Source organism: Mobula birostris, chromosome 24, assembly GCF_030028105.1.
Source record: "Mobula birostris isolate sMobBir1 chromosome 24, sMobBir1.hap1, whole genome shotgun sequence".
Taxonomy (NCBI): domain Eukaryota; kingdom Metazoa; phylum Chordata; class Chondrichthyes; order Myliobatiformes; family Myliobatidae; genus Mobula; species Mobula birostris.
In genome coordinates this window covers 41,991,844-42,019,198 of record NC_092393.1, presented here as the reverse complement: position 1 = coordinate 42,019,198, position 27,355 = coordinate 41,991,844, and the positions used below count along the sequence as shown (strand labels likewise).

At 39.1% G+C, this 27,355-nt stretch overlaps 1 protein-coding gene across 3 annotated transcripts in view; it reads left to right on the top strand.

Annotated features, from left to right (window-relative positions):
- The window catches only part of nploc4 (NPL4 homolog, ubiquitin recognition factor), a 50,860-nt gene extending 25,203 nt beyond the window's left edge, over positions 1-25,657 (top strand). For 2 of the 3 annotated variants that reach the window (XM_072242697.1, XM_072242696.1), the window contains exons 9-17: positions 401-487; positions 2,033-2,104; positions 7,828-7,954; positions 8,419-8,579; positions 10,788-10,859; positions 17,279-17,374; positions 17,460-17,576; positions 24,365-24,467; positions 25,333-25,657. In XM_072242697.1, the coding sequence (XP_072098798.1) occupies positions 401-487; positions 2,033-2,104; positions 7,828-7,954; positions 8,419-8,579; positions 10,788-10,859; positions 17,279-17,374; positions 17,460-17,576; positions 24,365-24,467; positions 25,333-25,490 (993 nt within the window). In that variant the 3' untranslated portion in view covers positions 25,491-25,657. Of the gene's footprint in view, positions 1-400; positions 488-2,032; positions 2,105-7,827; positions 7,955-8,418; positions 8,580-10,787; positions 10,876-17,278; positions 17,375-17,459; positions 17,577-24,364; positions 24,468-25,332 lie in introns of those variants that run through there. The other variant, XM_072242698.1, reaches the window with a different exon arrangement.
- The last annotated feature ends 1,698 nt before the right edge of the window (positions 25,658-27,355 follow it).

Here is a 27,355-nt window from a genome sequence, read left to right as displayed (position 1 = left end):
TTCTCTGTTTTTATAGGTAGTTTTTAATGAAAGGATTTGGGTATCTCTCTGTTAGGTAACCTTGATTTTACTCCTTTCTAAATTGTTAAGTAACCTTCAGGAAAATAAATTTGAAGTGGATTCAGTATTCTATGATTCTCCAACCTTTAGATTAATTTGGCCTCATTGTTGAAAACCATGTGATTGAATTTTAAATTGTGCTGTTAATTACTCTATGAATTAAATTATAGTAAATTTAACTAAAATACTGGGTAAGATAATAGATAGGTGGCTAGTTTGTCCTTTATGTTGATAGCATTTGTGTCGAACTAAGTTCAATTTAGAAAAGAATTAATTTTTCCATCTTCCACATCTGGTGAGCTTGCCTCTGAGTCTAGTTTGTTTTTGTATTTTTGTGTAGGTTGGTACAGCAAATAGCCTAGAACTTTTGGAGGATCCTAAAGCTGAAGTTGTAGATGAAATTGCTGCTAAACTTGGATTGAGGAAGGTGAGTCATATCTGGTCTTTTCTAACAATACGGCTGTCAGCTCTTGCAGCTTTGAAGAGCAAATAGGATGATAGCATCTGGTCTCCACATGCGAGCAGTTGAATGCAGGAATTGGGTGAAGGGAGTGGAGGGAAGGTAATGCTGGGTGTTGCTATCACAGTTATGCTGGTACTGCACAGGCACTCTCTCTCACACACACCATGAGGGATTTTTTGGTGAAGTACGAGTGAAGTTTGAGCACCTGGTCACTAAATGTGGAAGAGAAAATTTGAATTTGTCAATTTAAGCTTATCTATTTAAGTCTAAGTGAACTTTAATTCATGCCATACCTTAATTCTACCAAAAATAATCTCTTGCTCCCGTCAAAAAGTCAAGTGGCATTGCGATTTTTATCAAATTTTTTAAAATTGCACTTTAAAAAAAAAAATGTAACCTGAACATTGAAGTACTTCAGCATGGAACTTTTTTCCAATATTTGAAGCCTGTATTGTTTTTCTTTTATTAACAATAAGCAGATGTGGAGCATTGCTTTACAGTAAATGTAAGTAATTGTTTCCAGCTGTTTTGGACAGCGCAATGTAAGACTTTTGGATGAGTGGAAAATAGTTTATTTAACTTCCAGACCTGTGTGAATAGAACAAATATTCTTAAGTTCAGCCACTGCTGTATTCCTGAATTTAAGAAGAAGCATTTTCTGAATAACAACCACTTAGTGACGTGTGCCAAACATCAACCTGTATATGGGATTGTGTGATAAGATAAGAGTGTCACTGCGATGCTGTGGTGTGTGACAAATTATTTGGTTGGCAAAAGTAGAATATTGGGTGAGGGAAGGAGCAATTTGTATGAACATGCTTAAGTTGAAACTCTAAACTAAGAAAACGAATGTGTACATATGGTGGATCCATTCTTGGCTTTGTAGTTTGCTTTGGCTAAGCTTTTAGCTGCTCTGGTCTAATTTTATGAAACTCAATGAGAGATGAATGCTCTAATGAAGTACCTTCAAAAATTTTACTGCATTAAAAATTGTTGCTACCATTTTCTCCTCTTCCTGCTACAGTTTTTCCTCTTGCTTGATAACTGATCTAGTGCGTCAATGGAACAGTAGTTGCAATTCCGTACTTTAGGTTCTATTATTAAATCTTATCACATTAATTGTTACGTCCTGTTAATCAAATACAACAATAAATATTGAAAATATTCAAGCATCATTTAAAAAAGAATAGCTAAACTTTATGGAAGTTCTGACCAAAAAACTGTTTACACCAATTTGCAAGCATTAGTAACAAATTTTGTTGTAAGGTTGATTTGTGAAGCTTTTATCCCATGTTATGGGAATTGAAGCTGAATAAGTAAACTTGGCACTGCTAACTTTAGGGTGTTTGCAAGAACATTTTGACTGGAAACAAAATGGCACTAGAGAACTTCATAATTCAATTAAGTTTTCCAGAGCATCATCTGAAGGTAGTGCCAAGGAAACATAAAAACGTTTGAAGCTCACTAATTATTTAGGTGCATTTGGCTTACTGCATCATCTTGTTTCAGGTTGGTTGGATATTCACAGACCTTCTATCAGAGGACACAAGGAAAGGCACAGTCAAATTCATCAGGAATAAAGTAAGGAATCTTGTGTAGGATCGTGAAAATACTCATACTTAATCATAATGTCTTGCAGGGTGTTCACATGCTTCAAAATTGAAAGTTTTCTCATCTTCAGGAAGAACTGAATTTCTGAATTTCCTTCTGGGATTCAGTATTTTATATTTGGGGAATCTGGCACATGTTATTGTCGTTACATGTCCATCTCAAATTATTTAGCAGTATTTTTGTGTTCTTTGGGCTTTGTGTTCCAAAATTTAAAATGCTGCCACTTAAAGTATAATTGCAGACACCATCTGTGTTTAACAGGTTCCTCTTCTTCATACAGGCTTCTCATTCCTTCCTAGTTTTGAAGTATGAAAGCAAAATAATTTCGTAGTGGCATTAGAGTTGGAATTAAAGCAAGTGTGAAGGTTCAGAATGATTTATAAAATAAAGTAGATTGGAACTTTACACTCAAGGAATTTTGCTCTCCCCCCTCCCCCGCCCCCAGTACATATATTTCTAATATTTTAGGTTCCATTACTCAGTCTTATCACATTGATTGTTACGTCTTGTCAATCTAATTCAACAATAAATATTGAAAATATTCAAACTTAAAAAGAGAATTAAGTATCTTGTTGCGTCCTTTTACAACAGATCTGTAAATGTTGACAGTATAAATTTATATCCATTCAAAAATGTCCTCTTTGTTTATCGTTAATACCAATGACTCATATAAAGTAACTTTTCCTTTAATTTTTCAAAATCTTTACCTGATACAAGTATGGCAATTACTTCATTGGGTTATTAACAAATGAAAATCTTAACTGTTGTTAGATTAAGTCCTTATTTTGGTTATTTAACCTTTCCACAGTCTGAGTTATGTAATTTTTGATTATTGAGAACCATCTGTTTAAATAATGAAATTGTGATGATGTGCAGTTCATTGACCAAGAAACAAAAACAGGAAGCAGTGTTTTAAATGTACACTTGATGTTTATAATCTTTGGGCATATTCAACACAACCTATGAGATTGACATTTGTTGCAATCCAGGAACCTACATTTCATGTTCATAGTGGTAACCATGCAATCATAAAGGAACTGTGCATCTTCGTCATGCCCAGTAGCACCCCGTCCTCAGCCCAGTTGTACTTCCGTTTCCTTCTCACAACCCATACTGCTGTCGAGCTTTATCATCTGCAGACTTGAATATTTTATACTTGCCGCATCAAATTCTTTCAGATAGATTGTGACCTAGCACCAGTGTCTGATATTTCATGGTCACAGGCTCAACTGAAAATGGCTCATTTATCTTATGATTTTGTCCATTAATTGGTCCTGAATCCATAACAGTGTATTAAACTCAAAACTGTAAAAATCTCCTTGTGTGACACTTCCTGAAAGTCCATCAACACCATATCATCTTGTTTTCCCTTGTCCTATTTTCTCCAGTACTAGTGTTCCTTTTCTATTTGGAGAATCACACTTACTCTAGACTTACAGGACCACTATTTTCAAGAGGTTCTTGTGTTAACTTTCTTGAAGAAACAAATATATTTGTTAAATTTCTCTGCCACTTCCTTAATGCAATTTCTCCTGCATCAATTTGAGGGACCTGCATTAACTTCAGCTTTTCTCCTTTTTTTTTTACATAACTTTTGTAATTGCTTTTGAAGTTTCTCACTTGTATTACTGTAACAATGTACTGGTCCTCCTCTGAGGCAGTCTCAGAATTCAGCAATCCTTGGGCATATTGCTTTTTTGGCCATGTATAACCCCTTTCCTTTGATCTAATATTATATTTAACTTAACAGTGTAAGTAAAATACTTTTCATGTTGGGTCTTTGACTCAAAAAGATGTATATTACTTGTAGACCTAGCAAGCACAGCTGCTTATGGAGAAAGAGTAAAGAAATCTATTCAAAGGTGTCTAGGAGTTCAAGTGTAATCAAGTTTGTGATAAATTTGTTGTTGTGGCAGTGGCTAGGATACAATTAATATTACTTGGAGCATCCTATTAGGAAACGGCACTGTTTCAGAATGTACTCCTTGTATTCTGCAACATGAGGAATTTCAGGTGAGGAAGAAAGATATAGCGTGGTTTCCATGGGCGTTATAAGTTAATCGCATTATGTAAGGGTTTTTACAATTTATTGCTGATTTTGATTCGATAAAGGAAGAAATACTGTTTCCTTGGATTAGTATTGATTTTACTTAGGCGAACTTGGAGTTAATGAGGTACTCGAGGAATATAAAGAATGTAAAAAGAATCTTAAGAAAGAAGTTAGAAAAGCTAAAAGAAGATACGAGTCTGCTTTGGCAAGTAAGGTAAAAATAAATCCAAAGGGTTTCTACAGTTATGTTAGTGGCAAAAGGATAGTGAGGGATAAAATTGGTGCCTTGGAGAATCAGAGTGGACGGCTATGTGAGGAGCCAAAAGAGATGGGGGAGATTTTGAACAATTTCTTTTCTTCGGTATTCACTAAGGAGAAGGATATTGAATTGTGTAAGGTAAAGGAAACAAGTAGGGTAGTTATGGAAAGTATGACAATTAAAGAAGAGGAAGTACTGACACTTTTAAGGAATATAAAAGTTGATAAATCTCCAGGTCCGGACAAGATATTCCCTAGGACTTTGAGGGAAGTTAGTGTAGAAATAACAGGGGCTCTGACAGAAATATTTCAAATGTCATTAGAAACGGGAATGGTGCTGGAGGATTGGCGTATTGTTCATGTGGTTCCATTGTTTAAAAAGGGTTCTAAGAGTAAACCTGGCAATTATCGGCCTGTGAGTTTGACATCAGTGGTGGGTAAATTGATGGAAAGTATTCTTAGAGATGGTATATATAATTTTCTGGATAGACAGGGTCTGATTAGGAACAGTCAACATGGATTTGTGCATGGAAGGTCATGTTTGACAAATCTTACTGAATTTTTTGATGAGGTTACTAAGAAAGTTGAGGATAAAGCGGTGGATGTTGTCTATATGGACTCCAGTAAGGCCTTTGACAAGGTTCCACACGGAAGGTTAGTTAGGAAGGTTCAATCGTTAGGCATTAATATGGAAGTAGTAAAATGGATTCAGCAGTGGCTAGATGGGAGACGCTGGAGAGTAGTGGTGGATAACTGTGTGTCAGATTGGAGGACGGTGTGTAGCGGTGTGCCTCAAGGATCTGTACTGGGTCCAATGTTGTTTGTAATATATATTGATGATCTAGATGATGGGGTGGTAAATTGGATTAGTAAGTATGCAGATGATACTAAGGTGGTGTTGTGGATGATGAGGTAGGTTTTCAAAACTTGCAGAGAGATTTAGGACAGTTAGAAGAGCAGGCTGAAAGATGGCAGATGGAGTTTAATGCTGAAAAATGTGAGGTGCTACATTTTGGTAGAACTATTCAAAATACGACATACATGGTAAATGGTAGGGCATTAAAGAATGCTTTAGAATAGAGGGATCTAGGAATAATGCTGCATAGTTCCCTTAGGATGGAATCTCATGTGGATAGGGTGGTGAAGAAAGCTTTTGGTTTGCTGGCCTTTATTAATCAGAGTATTGGAGTTGGGATGTAATGTTGAATTTGTATAAGGCATTGGTAAGGCCAAATTTGGAGTATTGTGTACAGTTCTGGTCACCGAATTATAGGAAGGATGTCAATAAAATTGAGAGCGTACAGAGGAGGTTTACTAAAATGTTGCCTGGGTTTCATCTCCTAAGTTACAGAGAAAGGTTGAACAAATTAGGTCTTTATTCTTTGGAGCATAGAAGGTTGAGGGGAAACTTGATGGAGGTGTTTAAAATTATGAGGGGGATTGATGGAGTTGACGTGGTTAGACTATTTCCATTGAGAGTGGGGAAGATTCAAACAAGAGGGCATGGGTTGAGAATTGGGGGAAGAAAGTTTAGGGGTAACATGAGGGGGAACTTCTTTACCCAGAGAGTGATAGCTGTGTGGAATGAGCTTCTAGCAGAAGTGGTTGAGGCAGGTTCTATGTTGTCATTTAAAGTTAAATTGGATAGATATATGGACAGGAAAGGAATGGAGGGTTATGGGCTGAGTGCAGGTTGGTGGGAATAGGATAGGGTAAGAGTTCGGCACGGACTAGGAGGGCCGAGATGGCCTGTTTCCGTGCTGTAATTGTATATGGTTATATGAACGAAGGAAATGGAGATAACACTACAGTAAAATGAAGTGTTTTACTGTAGTATGGTATGCTCTCCCATAAGCCTTAGTGGAGGCACGGACAATTGAATTTTCAAAAAAAAATCATAAATATTTGAAGAAGACAAAACTAAAAGGCTAGAAAGAGCTTTTGAATTTCCTTATCATGGTGCCGTCTTGGGCATAAAGACCCCATAGAATATTTGCTGATAATAGCCTGGTCATTATTGCCAGTAATTGCTTTTTAATTTTTCACTCAGAGAATCAGAATCGGGTTTATTATCTCTGGCATATGTCATGAAATTTGTTTTGCAGTGGTAGTGTAGTGCAATACATAAAATATACAATAAGAAATATTATAAAAAAATTAAGTAGAGCAAAATAGTGAGGTAGTGTTTGTGCACTGTTCAACAATCTGAAGGTGAGGAGAAACAGCTGTCCTAAAATGCTGAGTGTTGGTCTTCAGGTTCCTGTACTTCTTCCCTGATGGTAGTAATGAGAAAAGGACATGTCCTGGGTGATGGTGGTCCTCAGTGAAGGATACCACCTTTTTGAGGCATCATCTGTTGAAGATGTCCTCAATGGTGGGGAGGCCAGTGCCCATGATGGTGCTGATTGAGTTTCCAACCCTCTGCACCATTTTATAATCCTGTGCATTGGCCCCTCCATTCCAGACAGTGATGCATCCAGTTAGAGTGCTCGCCACAGAACATCGGTAAAAATTCACTAGTGAAGGCTGACTTACTTCTGGTCTAGTTCTGAAGCTGATAAGAGTTGGGTAGACTCTCATAAATAGAACAAGAGGTTTTGAGGGGATGGTTAGTTGTATGGGAGGTTAGGCACTCTTACCATTTTTACTTTGGCATGCTGTTGATGAAAGAATCTTTGATTCCATCTTGACTACTGCTCATCTATTTTGAGTGGTTGTGGACCAGGGATACTCTAACCATGAATTGGTTAGAATATTGCATTTTATGAAGCATTGAGAACCTCATTGATTTGCTGTCTCTGTCCTCTTGATAATCTTTCCCTGGAGAATCTTTTTAAGAGTTCTTGTTTCATATGAGCAAAAGACATATGCCCATCAGAGCTTGTAATAGAAAATTAAAGCTTTGCTGTTGGTGTTGCTGTGAGAGGTAGTTGATACTGCCATGCCAGTGGAATTAGAGGCTTGGAGGGTTTGGAGAACTAATGTTGGTGGTGTTTTTATCTTTACCTTGATAGAGGTAGTCCAGGTCTCATTGTGTAGAGGAGAGCATGAATCACTCCTGTGTGGTGGATGGTCAGCTTTGTGGCAGGTTTGAGGTTGTGATCTTCATATACTTTCCCTCAGAAGCCAGAGGCTGTGCTGACACACTGAAGGTGATGGTGAATTTCATCTTTGTGGTTCATATTTGCTGAGAAGTGGTTAAAATACGTTGTAGAGACATGTGGGAGACTGGTTTCAGCTGTCTTTCCTGTCTGCATAAATAAATGGATAAATTTCACCAGTTTATACTGTAGCATGAGACTATCCACTATTTTAACAGTGGCTTGTAAATGGGTTATATTTATGTTTAGTAATTTTAAATGCTAATGTTTTATTTTTCTGTTAGGATGCACATTTTCTAAGTGCAGAAGAGTGCATCACAGCAGGAGATTTCCAGAACAAACATCCCAATGCTTGCCGACTTTCTCCTGATGGTCATTTCGGATCCAAGTTTGTTACCGTCTTGGCAACAGGTAAATGCTGGTTCTGTCTATGATCAAATCTCAGTTTGTGAAAAAATATTACAAAATAGAAATGGAACCTGCATACTTAGTGGTCTGTTTATGTAAATTTTACTTGCCACAACACACAATACCCATAATTACATAACAAAAAATTTGTTCGGTCCCTATAATGAACTGCCTGCAATTCTCATGCTGTTTAATGGAATAGGATCAGATGTTATTTAAAATGTAGTGTTTAGCATATCTGGATATGTCCAATCAAAAAAATTGTAGAAGCTACAATCTGACATGATCAAAAGTTTATTTGCAAAGTTGATAATTTTACAGTTGGGTTGTCTATGTAATAAGGGTGCAGTGGAAACTTTCAAAGAAATTGATACTGTAAATATTTAATTTTCCACAGCACAGTTTCTTCATTCCCTTGCTCATTGACCATATTTCACATTTCAAATTTATGTCATTTATTTCTTTAGGGGGCCCCGATAATCAGGTTCATTTTGAAGGGTACCAGGTTTCCAATCAGTGCATGGCATTAGTGGGTGATGACTGTTTTCTGCCATGTCGAGACGCACCTGAACTGGGATATGTAAAGGAGTCTTCCAGTGAACAGTATGTTCCTGATGTTTTCTATAAGGTAACTACCAAACTCTTTGCATTGTAGTGCCTTATAAACGGAAGAACAAATACAACTGCTTTAATTGTGACTTATTTGTCAGCATAAGCATTCCTTAGAAGTGGAGAGAGAGGAGTGGGAAGCAATGAAAAGAAAGTTCCAAAATAGAAAAGCAATGATAATGCGTTGTAATGATTTAACTTTGTAATAATGTGTAAGGAAAAATTCTTATTTGGTGGAGTAAATGGCCATTGCTCTCAAAATATCCTTTTTTTTATTTGAAGTTTCATTTGACTGTAAGCTAAACTGCCATTGATATCCTCTCCTTTAAGCCTGCTAGCTCCTATCTCCTTAGCAAAGTTCAAAGTAAATTGCCTTTTTTTCCACCTGAGTTCATCCAGCTCTTGCTGGAAACCTCATTCTGGGCTTTATTATCTCTAGATTCAACTATACCAATACTTGCCAGTCTAACATACAGAAAACCATGTTTGTAAACTACTGCACAGGAGACCATTCTGACTATCAAGTGTTTTAAAGAAAAAGTTACCTATTTCCTCTTTAAAAATTACTATTACATGCTGAACCCCACTGGTCATTGCAACTCTATATTTGGAACATGATTACTATTTCCTTTGATAGCTACTCTAAATTGTTTGCCCAGAAACAGAAATTGTTTTGGCTTTGTATTAAAACCGGTCATAGCTTTGCTAAACTCCCCCTTTATCATCGTTTTGCCAAGGATAGCATTGCCAATTTCTCTATGATCTCAGCTTAACTGGAGTTCCTTTTCTCTATATAATCATGATAAATCTTTCACTATCTACAATTCCTCAAGACACCTGGAGTATTGTGTGTAGTTTTGGTATCCAAATTTGAGGAAGGACATTCTTGCTATTGAGGGAGTGCAGCGTAGGTTCACAAGGTTAATTCCCCGGATGGCAGGACTGTCATATGTTGAACAATTGGAGCAACTGGGCTTGTATACACTGTAATTTAGAAGGATGAGAGGGGATCTGATTGAAACATATAAGATTACTAAGGGATTGGACACGCTGGAGGCATGAAGCACGTTCCCGCTGATGGGTGAGTCCAGAACCAGAGGCCACAGTTTAAGAATAAGGGGTGGGCCATTTAGAACAGAGTTGAGGAAAAACTTTTGCACCCAGAGAGTGGTGGATATATGGAATGCTCTGCCCCAGAAGGCAGTGGAGGCCAAGTCTCTGGATGCTTTCAAGAAAGAGATGGATATAGCTCTTAAAGATACTGGAATCAAAGGTTATGGGGATAAGGCAGGAACTGGATACTGATTGTGGATGATCAGCCATGATCGCAGTGAATGGTGGTGCTGGCTCGAAGGGCCGAATGGCCTACTCCTGTACCGATTGTCTATTGTCAATAGCCTGCTATAATATGGCATCCACATTCAGCTGATTCCATTTCTATGTAAGCAGTGATAGTCAGTGAAGTATCTGCAAAGGTTTTCCTTTTAATTCTGGCAGCATTATCTGAACAGTGCAAGTGATGTATTTTGGACTACTCTGCATTCTTCCATTTCTGGCCGCTTGAGCTTCCCCAAATTTAATCTTTACCATTGGTGTCCATGCTTTCAGCTGCTAAGTCTGTAACATGCAGAATTTCTTTCCTAAGTAATTATATACTTTTTGCTTTTGAAGGTTTAAGGTGCTCCTTAAAACATTTCTTCTTGATGAAGCAGTTAATTATCTGTCCTACTATCTCCTTGGGTGGTTGTAATTCTAAGTCCTGTAAAGTCCCCAATAACTTCACTACATGACCAACTTGTACAATGAATTGTATGCAAGACTCAATCTGTGGCCTAATTAGTGATTTATGTTTTGCAAAATCAACTATACTCTTTGCTTCTATTTGTAAAGCCAAATGTTGCATTCATTTTCCTGAATTAAAGCTTTTATTTAATTTATCAAATCCCTGTCATTGGTTTGTAAATGTGAAGCTACTTTTCTGACCTCCCCAACCTTTAAAGCTATTATTTTTATTCTTCCTTCCAAATGTCCCTCTACAAACTTTGCATTCAATTTCATCCCCAATGTGCTTCTTTTTGCCATTTGCCTCTTTTGCTACTTGTCAGTTGCTATGTTTATCAGCTTAATATGTTATATTAATATATATATAAATGCATACATAAATTGTGAATTTGTTAAATGTTCCAATAAATGAGCTGGCATGGTGAATTATTTTTTTCTCTCATAGGATATAGACAAATTTGGTAACGAAATTACACAGTTGGCACGGCCACTGCCAGTTGAGTACCTGATCATAGATGTAAGTGCGAGCTAAGGTACATTTCTAACCCTGAATTTGCTTGTTCTGTAGTTCATCTTGCCTGGGGTATTGCACAAAATATAGAGATGGCTTTCAGTGACTAATGCTCAGTTTACTTCTATAGTTCTACAGTACTGGTTAAAAGCTGCTGTGCCTCAATATATGATTCATGTTCCAAAAACAGATTTAAATACATTTATACCTCTGTATTCATAACTGAGGTTAAATTGGCAGAGATATGTAGATGTTGTACATCATCCCTCTCCTCCTCCTCCTCCTCCAATTTATTTCAGCAACTGTGACACAAAATGGATTTAGACAAAATATGTGGATGTACTTGACTGAAATTCTGTTATGTACTTAAAATATGCAAAATGCACTAAGTTAATATTAATCTAAATAGGTATTTTTCTTGGGTAACTCTTCTGGCAAACTTCAAAAAATGTGTGTTTTTAAATATAACGGGCATGATAAGTTTCAGAGTGGACATGAACTTTGACTCTTCCAGTGACAAGACTGGTTAAGCTCATGACTAACTGAGTTATAAAGACTGGGAAGGCACTGCTATCGGTTTCACATCTTGCTCAGTTAGTTACTGTCCTCAAGGTGGGCAGTTCACTTGCACCTTGTTGAAGGGATTACTACAGTGGAGGAGGAAATGAATTTGCTCAAGTTATCCACACCTGGTGCCTTTTGCTGTGTGAGTGCAAGTTGTGATTATCATTTCTTAACATTTAAGGTTCACAATAAAAGGTGAAGATAGGGTTGCAGAGCAGCTGTCATTTGTACATTTGTGCATTTGTGTACCAAAAGTGAATTAATGGTTTTGATCAAGAAAAGGGGAGAAAAAATTGGCTAGTCCTATTGAATTGCTGATTAGTGGTGAAGGTAGTGATAACAGTATAATTGAATATCAAAGGGAGGTGATTGGGTGTTTTTGGTTTTCATTGTATTATTCAGGTTATTGTAGGCATTATCTAATGTAAAAGAGTTTGTTTTTAATTTTAGTATGTATTCTAAAACATTTTATTGGTAGTTAAACTAATAATGTGTTGTTAAGCAAATCTTAAACAGTGTGATGCAATTTGGGTAATCACTGTATTCATAAAATTATTTCCTGTATATTTGGTTGCTGTCTTAAAAAGCAGTAACTTTGCCATTACTCTCTTTGCCGTTACTCTGTTTAAAGGTTTCTGTTCCCTGTGTGGCTCATTAATAAAACCTATTGTCATAAATATGAATTACTATCTGTCAATGAGATTTCTCTCGATGAAGTGAAGATGTAAAGGATTATGGAATGTCAGCAGTATTATTAACACAGTAGCTATTGCAAGAAGCTTCAGAAAAGGTCTGAATGAAACTTGAAACAGCTTAGTGTCTGCCAGTACATTGAAATGTTTAGATAGTGAAAATGAGTACTGTGCAGGTGTTGAAAGTGCTGATCTGAACCATTAGTAGATTTCCCAGTAGATGCTTGTTACAGTTCTGTTTTCTGCATTAAACTTTGGCACCCTGTGTACATTCAATTTTAAAATTTGTGTTTGATTCTCTTTAATTACATCAGTTAAATTATATTTATTATAGAAAGCACAATATAGGCCCTTTGGCCCACAAAGCTGTGCCAAACATGTCCTTAGAAATTATCTAGGGTTACCCATAGCCCCCTCTTTTTCTGAGCTCCATGTACCTGTCCAGGAGTCTCTTAAAAGACCCTATCGTATCTGCCTCCACCTCTGTTGCTGGCAGCCCATTCCACACACTCAGCACTCTCTGCGTTTAAAAACAACAACAACTTACCCCTGACATCTCCTCTGTACCTACTTTCAAGCACCTTAAAACTGTGCCCTCTTGTGATAGCCATTTCAGCCCTGGGAAAAAGCCTCTGACTATCCACACGATCAATGCCTCTCATCATCTTGTACACCTCTATCAGGTCACCTCTCACCCTCCATTGCTCAAAGGAGAAAAGGCCAAGTTCACTCAACCTATTCTCATAAGGCATGCTCCTCAAATCTGGGCAGCATCCTTGTAAATCTTCTTTCCACTTTTTCTGTAGTTTTCACATCTTTCCTGTAGTGAGGTGACGAGAACTGAGCACGGTACTCCAAGTGGGGCCTGACCAAGGTCCTATATAGCTGTAACATTACCTCTCGGCTCTTAAACTCAATCCCACGATTGATGAAGGCGAATGCACCATATGCGGCCTTAACCACAGTCAACCTGCGTAGCAGCTTTTAGTGTCCTACTAGACAATGGGGTGACCCGTTGGGGCACCCTTTGAGAGAAGGGTAGTGCAGTCTGATGTGACCAGAATGAACATTAAATTTTCCTGAATGCTATTGGTATCACTTTGCTTTGGGAGCTGAAGTAGAAAACCTCAGTATTAAAGAAGGACGACGTGTAGCAAAGCAAATATAGCTCCTCCTCATTTATGAAGGACACTTTTGATGGCATCATTTCTGGTTTATCTGCCACCCTCGTGCTTCTCGTTGTCATTCTGGAGATGTGCAGTCCTTTCATCCCCTGTCTCTTCAGCTCTTCTGTTCGCTGTTTGTCTCTGATCCTGGAGATGTGCATGCCTCTCCTCCATTGTCTTTTCTTCTCTCATCTTTTTTTTTGTCCTGACTCTGATCCTGAAGTGGTGTGGCCCTGGCCTCATTTGATTCTTGTTCTGTCTCTGTCCTTGCCACTTCCCGACGACGTTTGGCATCATCCCTTGACCATAATGACCCCCTTCCCTTTCCACACGGCGTAATTAGGCTGACCATTTTTTTTTACCCTAATGCTGGACAGAAGATACGAAGCACTAACACCAAAGGATGCTGATTATTCTTGATGATGTGGTTGGCGCTCTCCTAAATGGACTTGATATAGTCACCGCTGTCCTTTGACTGTAGTAGTGGGTTTTATGGGTGTCTCGAAGTACGTCATTAAAATAAGATTTAATTATCTCTTATTGATGGGTGGCAGTTAGATCTGTCCCAATCCTGCACATGCTGGTGATTAGCAGAATGTGACCCCTCGAAATCCCTCCCCCTCCCTTCCCCCATCCCAGTTTCACTCTGCCCCCTTCCCCAGCTGCCTATCACCTCCCTCATGGTTCCGCCTCCTCCTACTACCCATTGTGCTTTCCCCATTCATTCTTCACTTTTACTGCCTATCCCTTCCCTGCTTCCCCTCCCCCCCCCCACCCTTTAACTTTCCTCTTACTGATTTTTCACCTGGAGCCTACCAGCCTTCTCCTTCCCAACCTCCCCCCACCTTCTTTATAGGGCCTCTGCCCCTTCCCTCTTCAGTCCTGACGAAGGGTTCCGGCCCGAAACATTGACTGTTCTTTTCCACGGATGCTGCCCGACCTGCTGAGTTCCTCCAGCGAGTTGTGCGTGTTGCTTTGACCCCAGCATCTGCAGATTATTTTGTGCCCTCGAAATAGAACTGCCCTGCCCTTTTGCTCTGGTAGGTGTCGCTGCTGAGGCTGGCCGTGCGCATGCGTCGGGCTGTGGTGTCCTGATTTCCATGATGGCTGATCGTGTCTCAGGTGAAAGCCAGCCTGTTGATTTTTGGCGAATGAGCAATTTATACGAATATATAACCCTAAACTTTGCCTGCATTCTGTAAATTAGCGCATTTTAATTCGATGTAGCCAAAAAACGTGCCGCTGTAATGCAGCATTTGCACTGATTGGAGGTCACAAACAGACAGAGCATGAGAGTTTTAGTGGTATATAGATGGACTCAGACCCCAAGATCCCTCTGATCCTCTACACTGCCAAGAGTCTTATCATTAATACTATATTCTGCCTTCAGATTTGACCTACCAAAATGAACCACCTCACACTTACCTGGGTTGAACTCCATCCGCTATTTCTCAGCTCAGTTTTGCATCCTATCGATGTCCTGCTGTAACCTCTAACAGCCCTGCACACTATCTACAACACCCCCAACCTTTGTCTCATCAGCAAATTTACCAACCCATCCCTCCACTTCCTCATCCAGGTCATTTATAAAAGTCACGAAGAGAAGGTATCCCAGAACAGATCCCTGAGGCGCGTCACTGGTCACTGACTTCCATGCAGAATATGACCCATCTACAACCACTCTTTGCCTTCTGTGGGCAAGCCAATTCTGGATCCACAAAGCAAGGTCCCCTTGGATTCATAAATCCAGCCTCTCAGGATCTTTTCCATCAACTTACCAACCACTGAAGTAAGACTCACTGGTCTATAATTTCCTGGGCTACCTCTACTCCCTTTCTTGAATAAGGGAACGGCATCTGCAACCCTCCAATCCTCTGGAACCTCTCCTGTCCCCATTGATGATGCAAAGATCATCGCCTAGAGGCTCAGCAATCTCCTCCCTCGCCTCCCACAGTAGCCTAGGGTACATCTCATCGGGTCCCGGAGACTTATCCAACTTGATGCTTTCCAAAGGCTCAAGCACGTCCTCTTTCTTAATGTCTATATGCTCAAGCTTTTCAGTCCGCTCTAAGTCATCCCTACAATTGTCAAGATCGTTTTCTGTAGTGAATACTGAAGCAAAGTATTCATTAAGTACCTCTGCTATCTCCTCCAGTTCCTTACACACTTTTCCATTTTCACACTTGATTGGACCTATTCTCTCACGATTTATCCTTTTGCTTTCCACATACTTGAAGAATGCCTTGGGCGTTTTCTTTAATCCTGCTCTCCAAGGCCTTCTTGTGGCCCCTTCATTCTTAAGCTCCTTCCTGCTAGCCTTATAACCTTTTGATCTCCATCATTACCTAGTTTCTTGAACCTTTTGTAAGTTTTTCTTCTTGACTAGATTTTCAACAGCCTTTGTACACCACAGTTCCTGTACCCTACCATCCATTCGCTGTCTCATTGGAACGTACCTTTGCAGAACACCATGCAAATATCCCCTGAACATTTGCCATATTCCTGCCGTACATTTCCCTGAGAACACCTGTTCCAATTTATGCTTCCAAGTTCCTGCCTGATAGCTTCATATTTCCCCTTACTCCAATTAAACGCTTTCCTAACTTGTCTGTTCCTACCCCTCTCCAGTGCTATGGTAAAGGAGGTAGAATTGTGATCACTATCTCCAAAATGCTCTCCCACTGAGAGAGCTGACACCTGACCAGGTTCACTTCCCTATACCAGATCAAGTACAGCCTCTCCTCTTGTAGGCTTATCTACATATTGTGTCAGGAAACCTTACTGAACACATCAAACAAACTCCACCCCATCTAAACCCCTTGCCCTAGGGAAATGCCAGTAAATATTTGGAAAATTAATATCTCCCACCATGACAACCCTGCTATTATTACACCTTTCCAGAATCTGTCTCCCTATCTGCTCTTTGATCTCCCTGTTACTATTGGGTGGTTTATATATATAAAAAAAACACCTAGTAGAGTTATTGACCCCTTCCTGTTTTTAACTTCCACCTGCAGAAACTCAGTAGACAATCCCTCCGTGACTTACTCCTTTTCTGCAGCCGTGACACCGTCTCTGATCAGCAGTGCCACGCCCCCACCTCTTTTGCCTCCCTCCCTGTCCTTCCTGAAACATCTAAAGCCTGGCACTCTGTGTAACCATTCCTGCCCCTGAGCCATCCAAGTCTGTAATGGCCGCAACATCATAGCTCCAAGTATTGATCCACGCTCTAAGCTCATCCATTTTGTTCATGATGCTTCTTGCCTTAAAATAGACAGCTCTCAAACCATCGGTCTGAGCGCATCCTTTCTCTATCAACTGCCTATTCTCCCTCTCGCACTGTCTCCAAGCTTTCTCTATTTGTGTGTCAACCTCCCCTTCTTCCGTCTCTTCAGTTCGGTTCCCACCCCAGCAATTCTAGTTTAAGCTCTTCCCAATAGCCTTAGCAAACCTCCCGGCTAGGATATTGGTCCCCCTCGGATCCTTTTTGTTTGCTGCCTTGGTTTCAGGTGAACAGCTCCACATTCTAGAATTACTCTGTAAACCACTTCCATCAACATAATATCCTTTTTGAATGATAGTTAATCTTTGGTCAGACTTTGTCACTTTTAATAGTTTTCTCTGACTTGTTCTGTGAAATACCATATCAAGAACATTATATTCGTGTGTTGGAGAAAGTTTGGTTTATCTCAAACTATTTGAAGGCCTACTTCACACAAGATTTAAAAAATGGAAATGGATTAACTCCAAGGAAAATGTAACTGAATGCTGCTCTCAGAAATTTAAAAATGTATAACTAATCCATCCAGTTCAGTAGGAGAAAGGGATAGAGTGAATATCTGTAGATTTTAACAAAGAAGTATTCCAACAAATGGTCTTGCCTTTAAATATTAATGCCTTTTCTCTTAGCAGATAGTTTGAGTATGTTGTCTGTTTTCTAGAGATTTTTGCTTTTCCATTCATAAGCCTTTTAACTGATTGTGTAATCTTCTTTTGAACACAGATTCCCACAACTTTTCCAAAGGATCCCGTTTACACCTTTGCTTCATCTCCACAACCTTTCCCTGTTGTGAACAGAGATGTTGTAGGAGAAACGCAGGTAAGCTTTCACGAGTTTCAATAAGAAATGTATTTCTCTGATCCTTTTTATAGAATTGTAATAAATATTCTTTTGTTTTCTGTAGGATTTTCACACTTTGGCCTCCTACTTAGCACAGAATCAGTCCACTGTTTTTCTTGATGTCATCTCAGATTTCCACCTGCTCCTGTTCCTGGTTACCAATGATGTTATGTCACTCAGGGTGCGTATGTCATTTAAAAGTGCCTATGTAAGGAACACCATCAAAATTGTACTGTTTAAAAACTCCATTTGACAATTCCAGATATTTGTTTAAGCTCCCTTTTATTAAATGGCATTGACCACACAAAAATGAAATTTTTAAAAATATTTGCAATATGAACAGAAAATGCTGGAAACAGTGGGTCAGGGAGTGTATATATATATATATATATATATATATATATATATATATATGTGTGTGTGTGTATATATATATAATCCTAGTTATTGCTTTGGTGTAAAGTCCTTCTGTCAGAACTATCCTGTGTTTCTAGTCTTTTCTGTTTTTTCAGATTTCCTGTATTGACGGTTGTTTGATTTGCAATCAAATATTTCATGAGAACAAAAATGAGTGAATATATATCCAAATATATAGGATTGGATAAGAGCATGAAGTTATTTGGTCTTATTCTGGTGTGCTGGGTACACTTGGATAAAATATCTTCCATTATTTTGTAGTAGCATCCATGCTCAGCTGTTTTTTTTTTAACTCCAGCTCATAATAAAAATAAATACCCTAAATGTACAACAGCATTGTTAGCAATATAAGGTAGATTGACTAATGACGTCAAGCCACATTTAAACGTGTGTATACCTGGTATCAGTAGCCGTCATAGACTCCACTGGAAGGAGTCATACTTTGCACAAAGAAAGATGGTTGTGAATGCCCGTAAGAAATCACCCCAGGCATTCCTTGGGACAGTTGTCTGTGCACTTAATTGCATGACCAATGGTTACTGCAGACAGTTTGCCATGGACAGTCTGTTCCATTCTATTTGTGCTTTTTACAAATAAAAGTAATTTTACATCTTGGGTTTGTCTTAAAGGGTTAAATGCCACTGAAGCAGAAAATGATCTTTAATATAAATGATTAACTTGATCATTTATAAACTTCTTCGTAATGTGAACCAGTCTCAGAGCTGATATGGAGTCTGAAGCAGCATTCTGTCTCGGCTTATTCCCAGAGTAGTGTCCTCCAGATCATATCCAGAACATGCATTTCAGTTTAAAACAGCAAGTGTGTGTTTCTGTGTGTCTCTCGAACAACAACTCAGGATTATTTGCTGAACGTTCTGCTGGTAGTCTGCTAATTTGCAGGACAGCTCCCTGACTGTGTGGATGTTCCCAAGCCTGCTGGCAGAGGTCCAGCATTTTCCCAGTAGCATCCAACTGGTGGGATTGTGCACTGACACTAATAATGAAGTAGGACCTTGCTGAGATCCCTGACAGTCAAGCTAGGGGTTCTGCTCTCTGATCCTAAATAGATTTTTGAATGCTTTGAATTTCAGCTATCTGGGAACATTTGAAAAAACTTTGACAGACAGAGCTGGTGATCCGGCTTTGCCATCTGTTGAAGACTCCCATAGATGTTTAATGTCAGGGTTTAGAACATAGAACCCTGCCTCCCATATAAGCTCCCACCTTAAATTCCTCCATATACCTGTCTAGTAGTTTCTTAATCTTCACTAGTGTATCTGCCTCCACCACTGACTCAGGCAGTGCATTCCATGCACCAACCACTCTGAGTTTAAAAAACCTTCCTCTAATATCCCCCTTGAACTTCCCACCCCTTACCTTAAAGCCATGTCCACTTGTATTGAGCTGTGGTGCCCTGGGGAAGGGGCGCTGGCTATCCACTCTATCTATTCCTCTTATTATCTTGTACACCTCTATCATGTCTCCTCTCATCCTCCTCCTCTCCAAAGAGTAAAGCCCTAGCTCCCTTAATCTCTGATCATAATGCATACTTTCTAAACCAGACAGCATCCTGGTAAATCTCCTCTGTACCCTTTCCAATGCTCCCACATCTTTCCTATAGTGAGGTGACTAGAACTGGACACAGTACTCCAAGTGTGGCAACCAGAGTTTTATCGAGCTGCATCATTACATTGCGACTCTTAAACTCTAACCCTCAACTTATGAAAGCTAACACCCCATAAGCTTTCTTAACTGCCCTATCCACCTGTGAGGCAACTTTCAGGGATCTGTGGACATGTACCCCCAGATCCCTCTGCTCCTCCACACTACCAAGTATCCTGCCATTTACTTTGTACTCTGCCTTGGAGTTTGTCCTTCCAAAGTGTACCGCCTCACACTTCTGCAGGTTGAACTCCATCTGCCACTTCTCAGCCCACTTCTGCATCCTATCAATGTCTCTCTGTAATCTTTGATAATCCTCTACACTATCTACAACACCACCAACCTTTGTGTCGTCTACAAACTTGCCAACCCACCCTTCTACCCCCACATCCAGGTCGTTAATAAAAATCACGAAAAGTAGAGGTCCCAAAACAGATCCTTGTGGGACACCACTAGTCACAATCCTCCAATCTGAATGTACTCCCTCCACCACCACCCTCTCCCTTCTACAGGCAAGCCAATTCTGAATCCACCTGGCCAAACTTCCCTGGATCCCATGCCTTCTAACTTTCTGAATAAGCCTACTGTGTGGAACCTTGTCAAATGCCTTACTAAAATCCATATAGATCACATCCACTGCACTACCCTCATCTATATGCCTGGTCACCTCCTCAAAGAACTCTATCAGGCTTGTTAGACATGATCTGCCCTTCACAAAGTTTGTTTTCCTATGCCTGTTATATTCTTGAAGACTCTGCTACCACCCACAACTTCTCTGCTTGGCTGTAGGATATTTTGGCCAGCAAAGTAAGCGTTGTACCAGTTGGGTTTGGGACTGCAGAGGTTCTATGGCAGTGAAATCTATATTGTGCATTTGGGTGGTGAATAGGCATTGTTTTCCCTTTAACTAAAAATGTTAAAATTAACATTTTATCTGTACGTTATCCAAATTTAATGTTGTATTGTCTGTACAGGTGTATTAAGGGGTGTAGTTGTATATTAATGAATGTCACAATACAAATGATTATAAAATCAAAAAATGTTATTCATAATCATTTGAATTGCATCGTATTTAAGTCTTGTGTTTTGATGTATCTAACGTATTTGGTTTTGGATAGATGCCCATAATTTGGAATATATCTAGCAGATTTACTACTTTTTGATTGGCATTCACCATTCAAATCCCGTGAAATGGTGCAAATCTTAATCTGGATTACTAAAATAAGCAAAACCCATGTAAAGTCATTGAGGCATCAGGACCTGATGGTGTACCCTCAATACTAAACAAGCTCCAAAACCTGGGCCACTCTACCTCCCTCTGCAGCTGGATCCTTAACTTCCTGAATGCAAGACCACAGTCAGTGCGGATCGAAAGTAATATCTCCTTGCTGACAATCAACACTTGTGCACCCCAAAGATGTGTGCTTAGCTCACTGCTCTACTCTGTCTGCATCCTCGATTGTGGTCAAATGCCATTTATAAATTTACCGATGACACAACTATTGTTGGAAGAATTTCAGATTGTGACAAGGAGGTATACAAGAGGGAGATAGATCAGCTGGTTGAGTGGTGTCACAACAATTTTGCCTCAATGTCAGTAAGAAATTGATTGTGTACATCAGGAAGGGGAAGTCAAGGAACACATGCTAGTCCTCATCAAAGGATCAGCAGTGGAAAGAGTGAGCGGTTTCAAGTTCCTGGGTATCAACTTCTTTGAAGGTTTGTCCTTGGCCCAGCATATTAATGCAATTACAAAGAAGGCACAACAGCTACTATATTTCATTAGGAGTTTAAGATTCTTGATATGTTACCAAAGACTTGGAAATTTCTACAGATGTGCTGTGGAGGGCACTCTAACTGGTTGCATCACAGTCTGGTGTGGTGGGGCCATTGCCCAGAATTCGACAAAGCTGCAGAAAGTTGTAATCCCTATCATGGGTACTAGCCGCCTCAGCGTCAAAGGTATCTTCAAAAGGTGATGCCTCACAAAGGCAGCATTCATCATTGAGGACCCCATCACCCAGGGCATGCGCTTACCTCATTGCTACCATCGAGGAAGAGGTATAGGAGGCTGAAGACACACATTCAACATTTTAGGAACACCTTCTCTCTTCCTGCCGCCCACCACTGCCATCAGATTTCTGAATGGACAATGTACCCATGTACACTATCTTGCTTTTTTTCTTTTTGAACTAATTTAATTTGATATTTATTTATATTTCTAATTATAATTTGTAGTTTATTATTATTATTATGTACTGCTGTCGTGAAATCCATTGCTTTGCAACATGCCAGTGATGTTAAACCTCATTCTAATTCTGATGATGCAAGACTGAATATTTGTGCCAAAGTATGTGTTCCTGTATTTAATTTTTATTCATACTGTTCAACAGTAGGATAACTTTTGAATAGCCTCCTTTAAAGATTTTGAAAGTATGTTCAAGTGTGAGTGTGCAGGCCAGACAGTGTATTGAATGGTTTGTTGAAAATGAAATTATTTTCTGTTTGAGAGATGGTCAATGAGTGGAAGAATATAGTATGACTAAGTATATTTTGTAATCGTTAGTGTTAAACACTCAAAATGTATTACTTCCAGATATTTTATAACTCAGATAACATAGTGCAATAACATACATTATTTAAGTAAAAAGTAAATCTTGATTTACCTGCTGATACAATCAAAGGCTTCAGTCAGAATGTATTTTCTTAAGAAAATGGGGTATTTTGTTTTGGTGGAGGATGCGGGGGAATATTGTTCAAAGGCAAAAAGTCATACTTCAGGCAAGGATTCCCCTGAACTATTAACTGTTGTAGATTTGGATATGGCTCCTTTTGAACTAATGGATTAACTCTGTCAGGAGCAAGGAATGACCCATTGTTGTCATTCCATGAAACTCCAGTTGAACCAAAATGTTCTAAAAAGTTCATGAAATCCTTTGCAGCTGAATTTACTGGGGCATGCTGAGAAAGATATGGATACCAAAAGCTAAGAGGTGCAGAGCATAATTTAAAGCCTTTAAAGCATTTAAAGCATTTGTGCAATAGGATGAGTATTGAGAAGGTTAACAATTATTGCGCATTCCCCACTTGCCCTTGCTGTAAAGGGTCAGTCCCTGTAAGGAACTATCAAAGCTCATGCGATTAAAGTCCTCTTGGATGTAAGTTCCAAGATTTTGATCCATTAACAATGAAGAATCACGATCAATGTGACCTGGGAGTAATCTTGAGATGGAAATCTATCCTTTACGCTCATTTTCTTTGCTTTCCAATTGCAGTTATTGTGGATTTAAAGGTGCTGCTACAAGCCCTTCATGAATTGTTGCAGTGTGTCTTGTTGACGGTGTAGTTGGCAGATGCAGCAGGTAGAATTGAAGCGTGTTCTGCCAGTTATACAAGCTGCTTTCTCCTAGGTAATGTCGAGATCCTTGATTGGCAGTGTTCTTGTTCAGGCAAGTGATGTGTTTTAGAAGAGAGTCAAAGCCTAGACTAGGGGTTCCCAACCAAAGACCAGTACCATTATGCAAGGGGTCCAGGTTGGGAGCCTCTGGTTTAGACTGTAATCCGTACTTGTATTTATACATCAATGTTAGGTTTCTGATTAGTGTCAGCACCCAGAATATTAATAATGGGAAATTCTACTGTGTTACCAGGTCAAGGGAATCTTGTTAGTATTCCTCCTGTTGGAGCTGCTCATTATATAAAAACTGTACTTAATAGTCCAGGCCTGAATGTGGTACAGGGTTTTGTTACTGTCTCAGGAGATAAGAATTAAGCTAAACTGCAGGATTATTATTGAGTGTCCTCACTATGAAGTAGCTTAAAATTGGTTGGGCCAGAACCCTGTCCTTTGGAACTAATGCAGCTGCTTTCAATGGAGACAACATTTTCCTTTGTACATGATACCAGCCATCAAAGGCGTCTTATTTTCCCCGGCTGTTCAATGTTGATCTTGGTCAAATGCTGCTTCAGTATTTGATGCATCTGTTCTTGTCTCGCTCTGAAAGTCCCTTTTTGGAGCACAGCTGTGATGTCTGAAGCTGAGTGATGTTGCTTATTTGTGAACAGACACTGTTTTGCAGTTCGATTAATAGCATGTGCCATGTCTGGAGCAGTAATTGGTGAGATCTGATTTGTACTTGGAACAACCCATCGGGGCACTGCTTTACTTTATCAGGGATATGCCAGTGTTGTGGCTACAGTAACACCATTCTCTGTTTGTTATGCTGTCCTAACCTTGTCACATTAATAAGTAAAGGGTATGTAATAAAGTCAGCAATGATTATATAAATTTAGTTCTACAACTGTCTACTTTGGTACTTAATGTGTCTTTGAAGAAGAAATGCAAATTTTCAAGTGTAGGTAAACTGTATCCAGTGATTTCAGCTTCTGCCTTTGTTGGGTTCATTGCAATTTTTTCATTTGCCCTTTACAAGATGGGGACAGTAACGTTTCTGATTTAATTAATTACTCTGACTCAGTTCAGTTTTGGATGGGTCTTGTTCACAAATGTGTTATTATACTTTCTGCAAGAAGAAAACTGACTATGTAAGAATAATATATAGTTTGATTCCATTGCTGGAGGTCTAAAGTATAATTACTTAGAGACAAAGGTTGTGCTCCAGAGCCTCCTGAGTAATTTATAGATGTATCAGTTTGGACAGAATGTCAAACAATGATGACTGACCTGCTGTATATATGATTCATCTTCCTTCTGTGCCTTTTAAGTTTATTATTTTAACTAACCCCACCCACACAAGTGACTGCATTCAGATAATGATATTAGAAATGGCCTATTTTTAAGTCCTCTTTCACTTGTGTCCAACAGCTTTGACTAAAGTATGCATCAAATATTTTTAGGCCTGAATGATCTCTGTTTTGTATCCTTAACAGGATAGTATCAACTTGCTGTTGGAAGCAGTAAAAACACGGAACGAGGAGCTTGCCCAGACCTGGAAGAGATCAGAACAGTGGGCTACTATTGAACAGCTCTGCAGTAAGATAAATGAGGGTGATGGGTAGTGATGGTAGTTTACGTGTTGTAGAAATGTCAGTTGTTGAATAATTGTACCACTGTTTTGCACAAGCCCATTAATGCATATACTCAGAGGTTACAACCAGTTAAACCATTGTATCTGAAATCATAATCTAGGGCAGGGGTTTCCAACCTTTTTTATTCCATAGACCAATACCATTAACTAGGAGGTCTGTGGACCTGAGGTTGGGAACCCCTTGATTTTAGAATATGAATTTCGTGTACACTTTCTCAGTGACATAGTGGATGTTGGCCAATGAATTAAAAGTGAAAGATCATTAAGTAGTAAGTGAAACACTGACCACAACTAAATGAATCCCTTTTTAACTTTTTTATTTAAAAGGTCTTTCACAAATGAATTTAGAGAGTGTGTAGATAAGAACAGTTGTGTTCTGGCTTTGACCTTCGATGTCTGTTTGAAAATCTGATCAAAGTTGGAACTCCTGATGTAGGAACCAGGAAATTGTTCAATTACCACTGCAGACTCTGCATTTATGGAGATGTGTGCAGGATCAGACTGAGCCAAACTGGAACTACCTCTCTCAATCCATGTATGAAGTTTGGGTTGGAGGTACCCAGACAACACCCAGGGCAGGATTGAACCTTTTAGAGGTGTGTGGCAGCAGTGTTAACTGCTGTGCCACCTGTCAGTATCATAATGCTGAAACTCTTGCATACATTTTGTGCCTCTTGTCTTAGAGTAAGTCTTGGGCTCCACTTCACCTAAATTGATTTAATGTTGAATGCAACAGCTCACATGCTTAAATCTGCATGTGTATTTGTTAATGCTTTGTCGCCCAGTTGCTAATCGCTACTCTGTTTGCAGGTACAGTAGGTATTCAAGCACCCAGTACTTCAGAATTCGATGCCATGGGAGGATCCCAACAGTCTACTCCCACAGCAATGTGGTCCTGTAGACACTGCACCTTCATGAACCAACCAGGCACTGACCAATGTGAAATGTGCAACCTACCCAGAACCTAACCAGCAGCAAATGAAAGCCTAATCTAGCCCTGCCTTTTGACCCTTTTCCAATATGGTAAGACAATATGGTGACAACCAGGACTCTTTGGATCCAGCAAGGAAATTCTACAAGTGAAAATTGTACTCTTGAGATCTGCCTGGACTTTATTAAAAGATATTAAAAGGAAGCAATGACTAAATACAACTTTCACTTATTTTCTTCCACGCTTTAATTGAAAATATTAATTATTTGTATATATAAAAAATTTAAATAGGTAAATTAAAAACACTTGTGTTCATTACAGGATATTTGGGGCTGAAGCCTCAGATGCAGCTTGGCAGGTTTCGGCTCGTGAGAATTAGATTCAGTAAGGATTTCCACTGTAGTGAGTATCACTGCAAACATAACTATTCCAAAACGAAACAAATCTGATTTAGCCTTTTACAATGTTGAGCAGTTTGAAGATGCAGAGCCATGAATATCTGCTACTACAGTAATTATTTGCAAGGAACCAGATTTTAAAACTTGAAGTTGATGCTTATTTAGTTAATCCATGACAATTCCTATAGCCTTGAAAACAGCACCTTCTCATGGACAGTCTTAAAACTGTCTTATAATAATAACATTTTAGCACAGGTAATCGGTGCTTAGAGCTGACATGGAACTTCACAAAAATTTGAAATACATTATTAGTATTTTAGCTATTCCTTTTCCCACTCTCTCAAATATCTGTAAACAAAGTTTTAAGTGTATTTTAGTGGGTTATAGAACTTAGGGCGTAGTCATTTATATATGACTAGTATATAATGTACAAAACATTAGCTTTAAACTAATGTCACGTTGCCTACGGCACTACCAGTATTATTCTGTGTTGGTGAACTATCCCAAGGAATTTTTGGGATCTAATTAAAGGTTTAAACAAAATCTTCAAATATTACTTGTTACAGCTAGTATTTCCATTAGCAATGGTACAGACGTATCAGGCGTGAAAATCATTTGTATGACTTGTACTTTCATTTTCATTCACCAAGGCCAGCTTTATGACAACTGACATCTTCTGGAGGAACTCAGCAGATCAGGCAGCATCTGAGCTGATGCAGGGTTTTGATGTGCAAAATCAACAATTTCTTTCCTCCCATGGCTGCTGAGTTCCTCTAGCAGATTTTGTTACTCCAGATTCCAGCGTCCTTGGTCTCTTTTGTTTCCAACTTGATAAATTGGTTGTCTGAGGAGACTGCAGTTCTTTTCAGACTGCTCAATGAAGCAGCACTTAAGTTTATTTATTCTTTAAACTGTGGTTTTAAACCGAATTAAGGATTTGAAAAAGGTGAAGCTACTTTAACAATTGATCTCACAGCTGCTTTAATAACAACCTGACCTAGAAATATGGTGAATAAGATGCCTTCCTGTTCAAGCCTGATGCTATGAATTCATGACGGTGCCTAACACCCAGCCTTTAACCACGCTCAGTGGATTTTGAGAGGAGATTACAGCCAACGTTTTGATATGTACAACAGGTATCTCCTGAGGAACAAAACTGATGCCCTACCTCCCACTGACAATGCATGGGTGTGTACCTCTCACAGATGAGAGAAAAAGAATGGGGGTTTTGTGCCAGAAAGTTAGAGTAGCCTTGTATTATGTTGTCAGATGCCTCCTTTGCATAGGATTGTATTTCGGGTACAGAATATTTTACCTGACACTTGTAAAATCATTTCTTGCCACTTCTTGATCAAGGTGCCTAGCTAATATTCATAATATGATGTTTTCAGATTTACTTGCCTCTTGCATAAAGGCTAACTGGAAGTGAAATGTGATCAAAATGGATAGAAGCATAAATATAAAAACATATCCCAAAGTTTGCTGTTTGTTCTGTTAGCTTCAT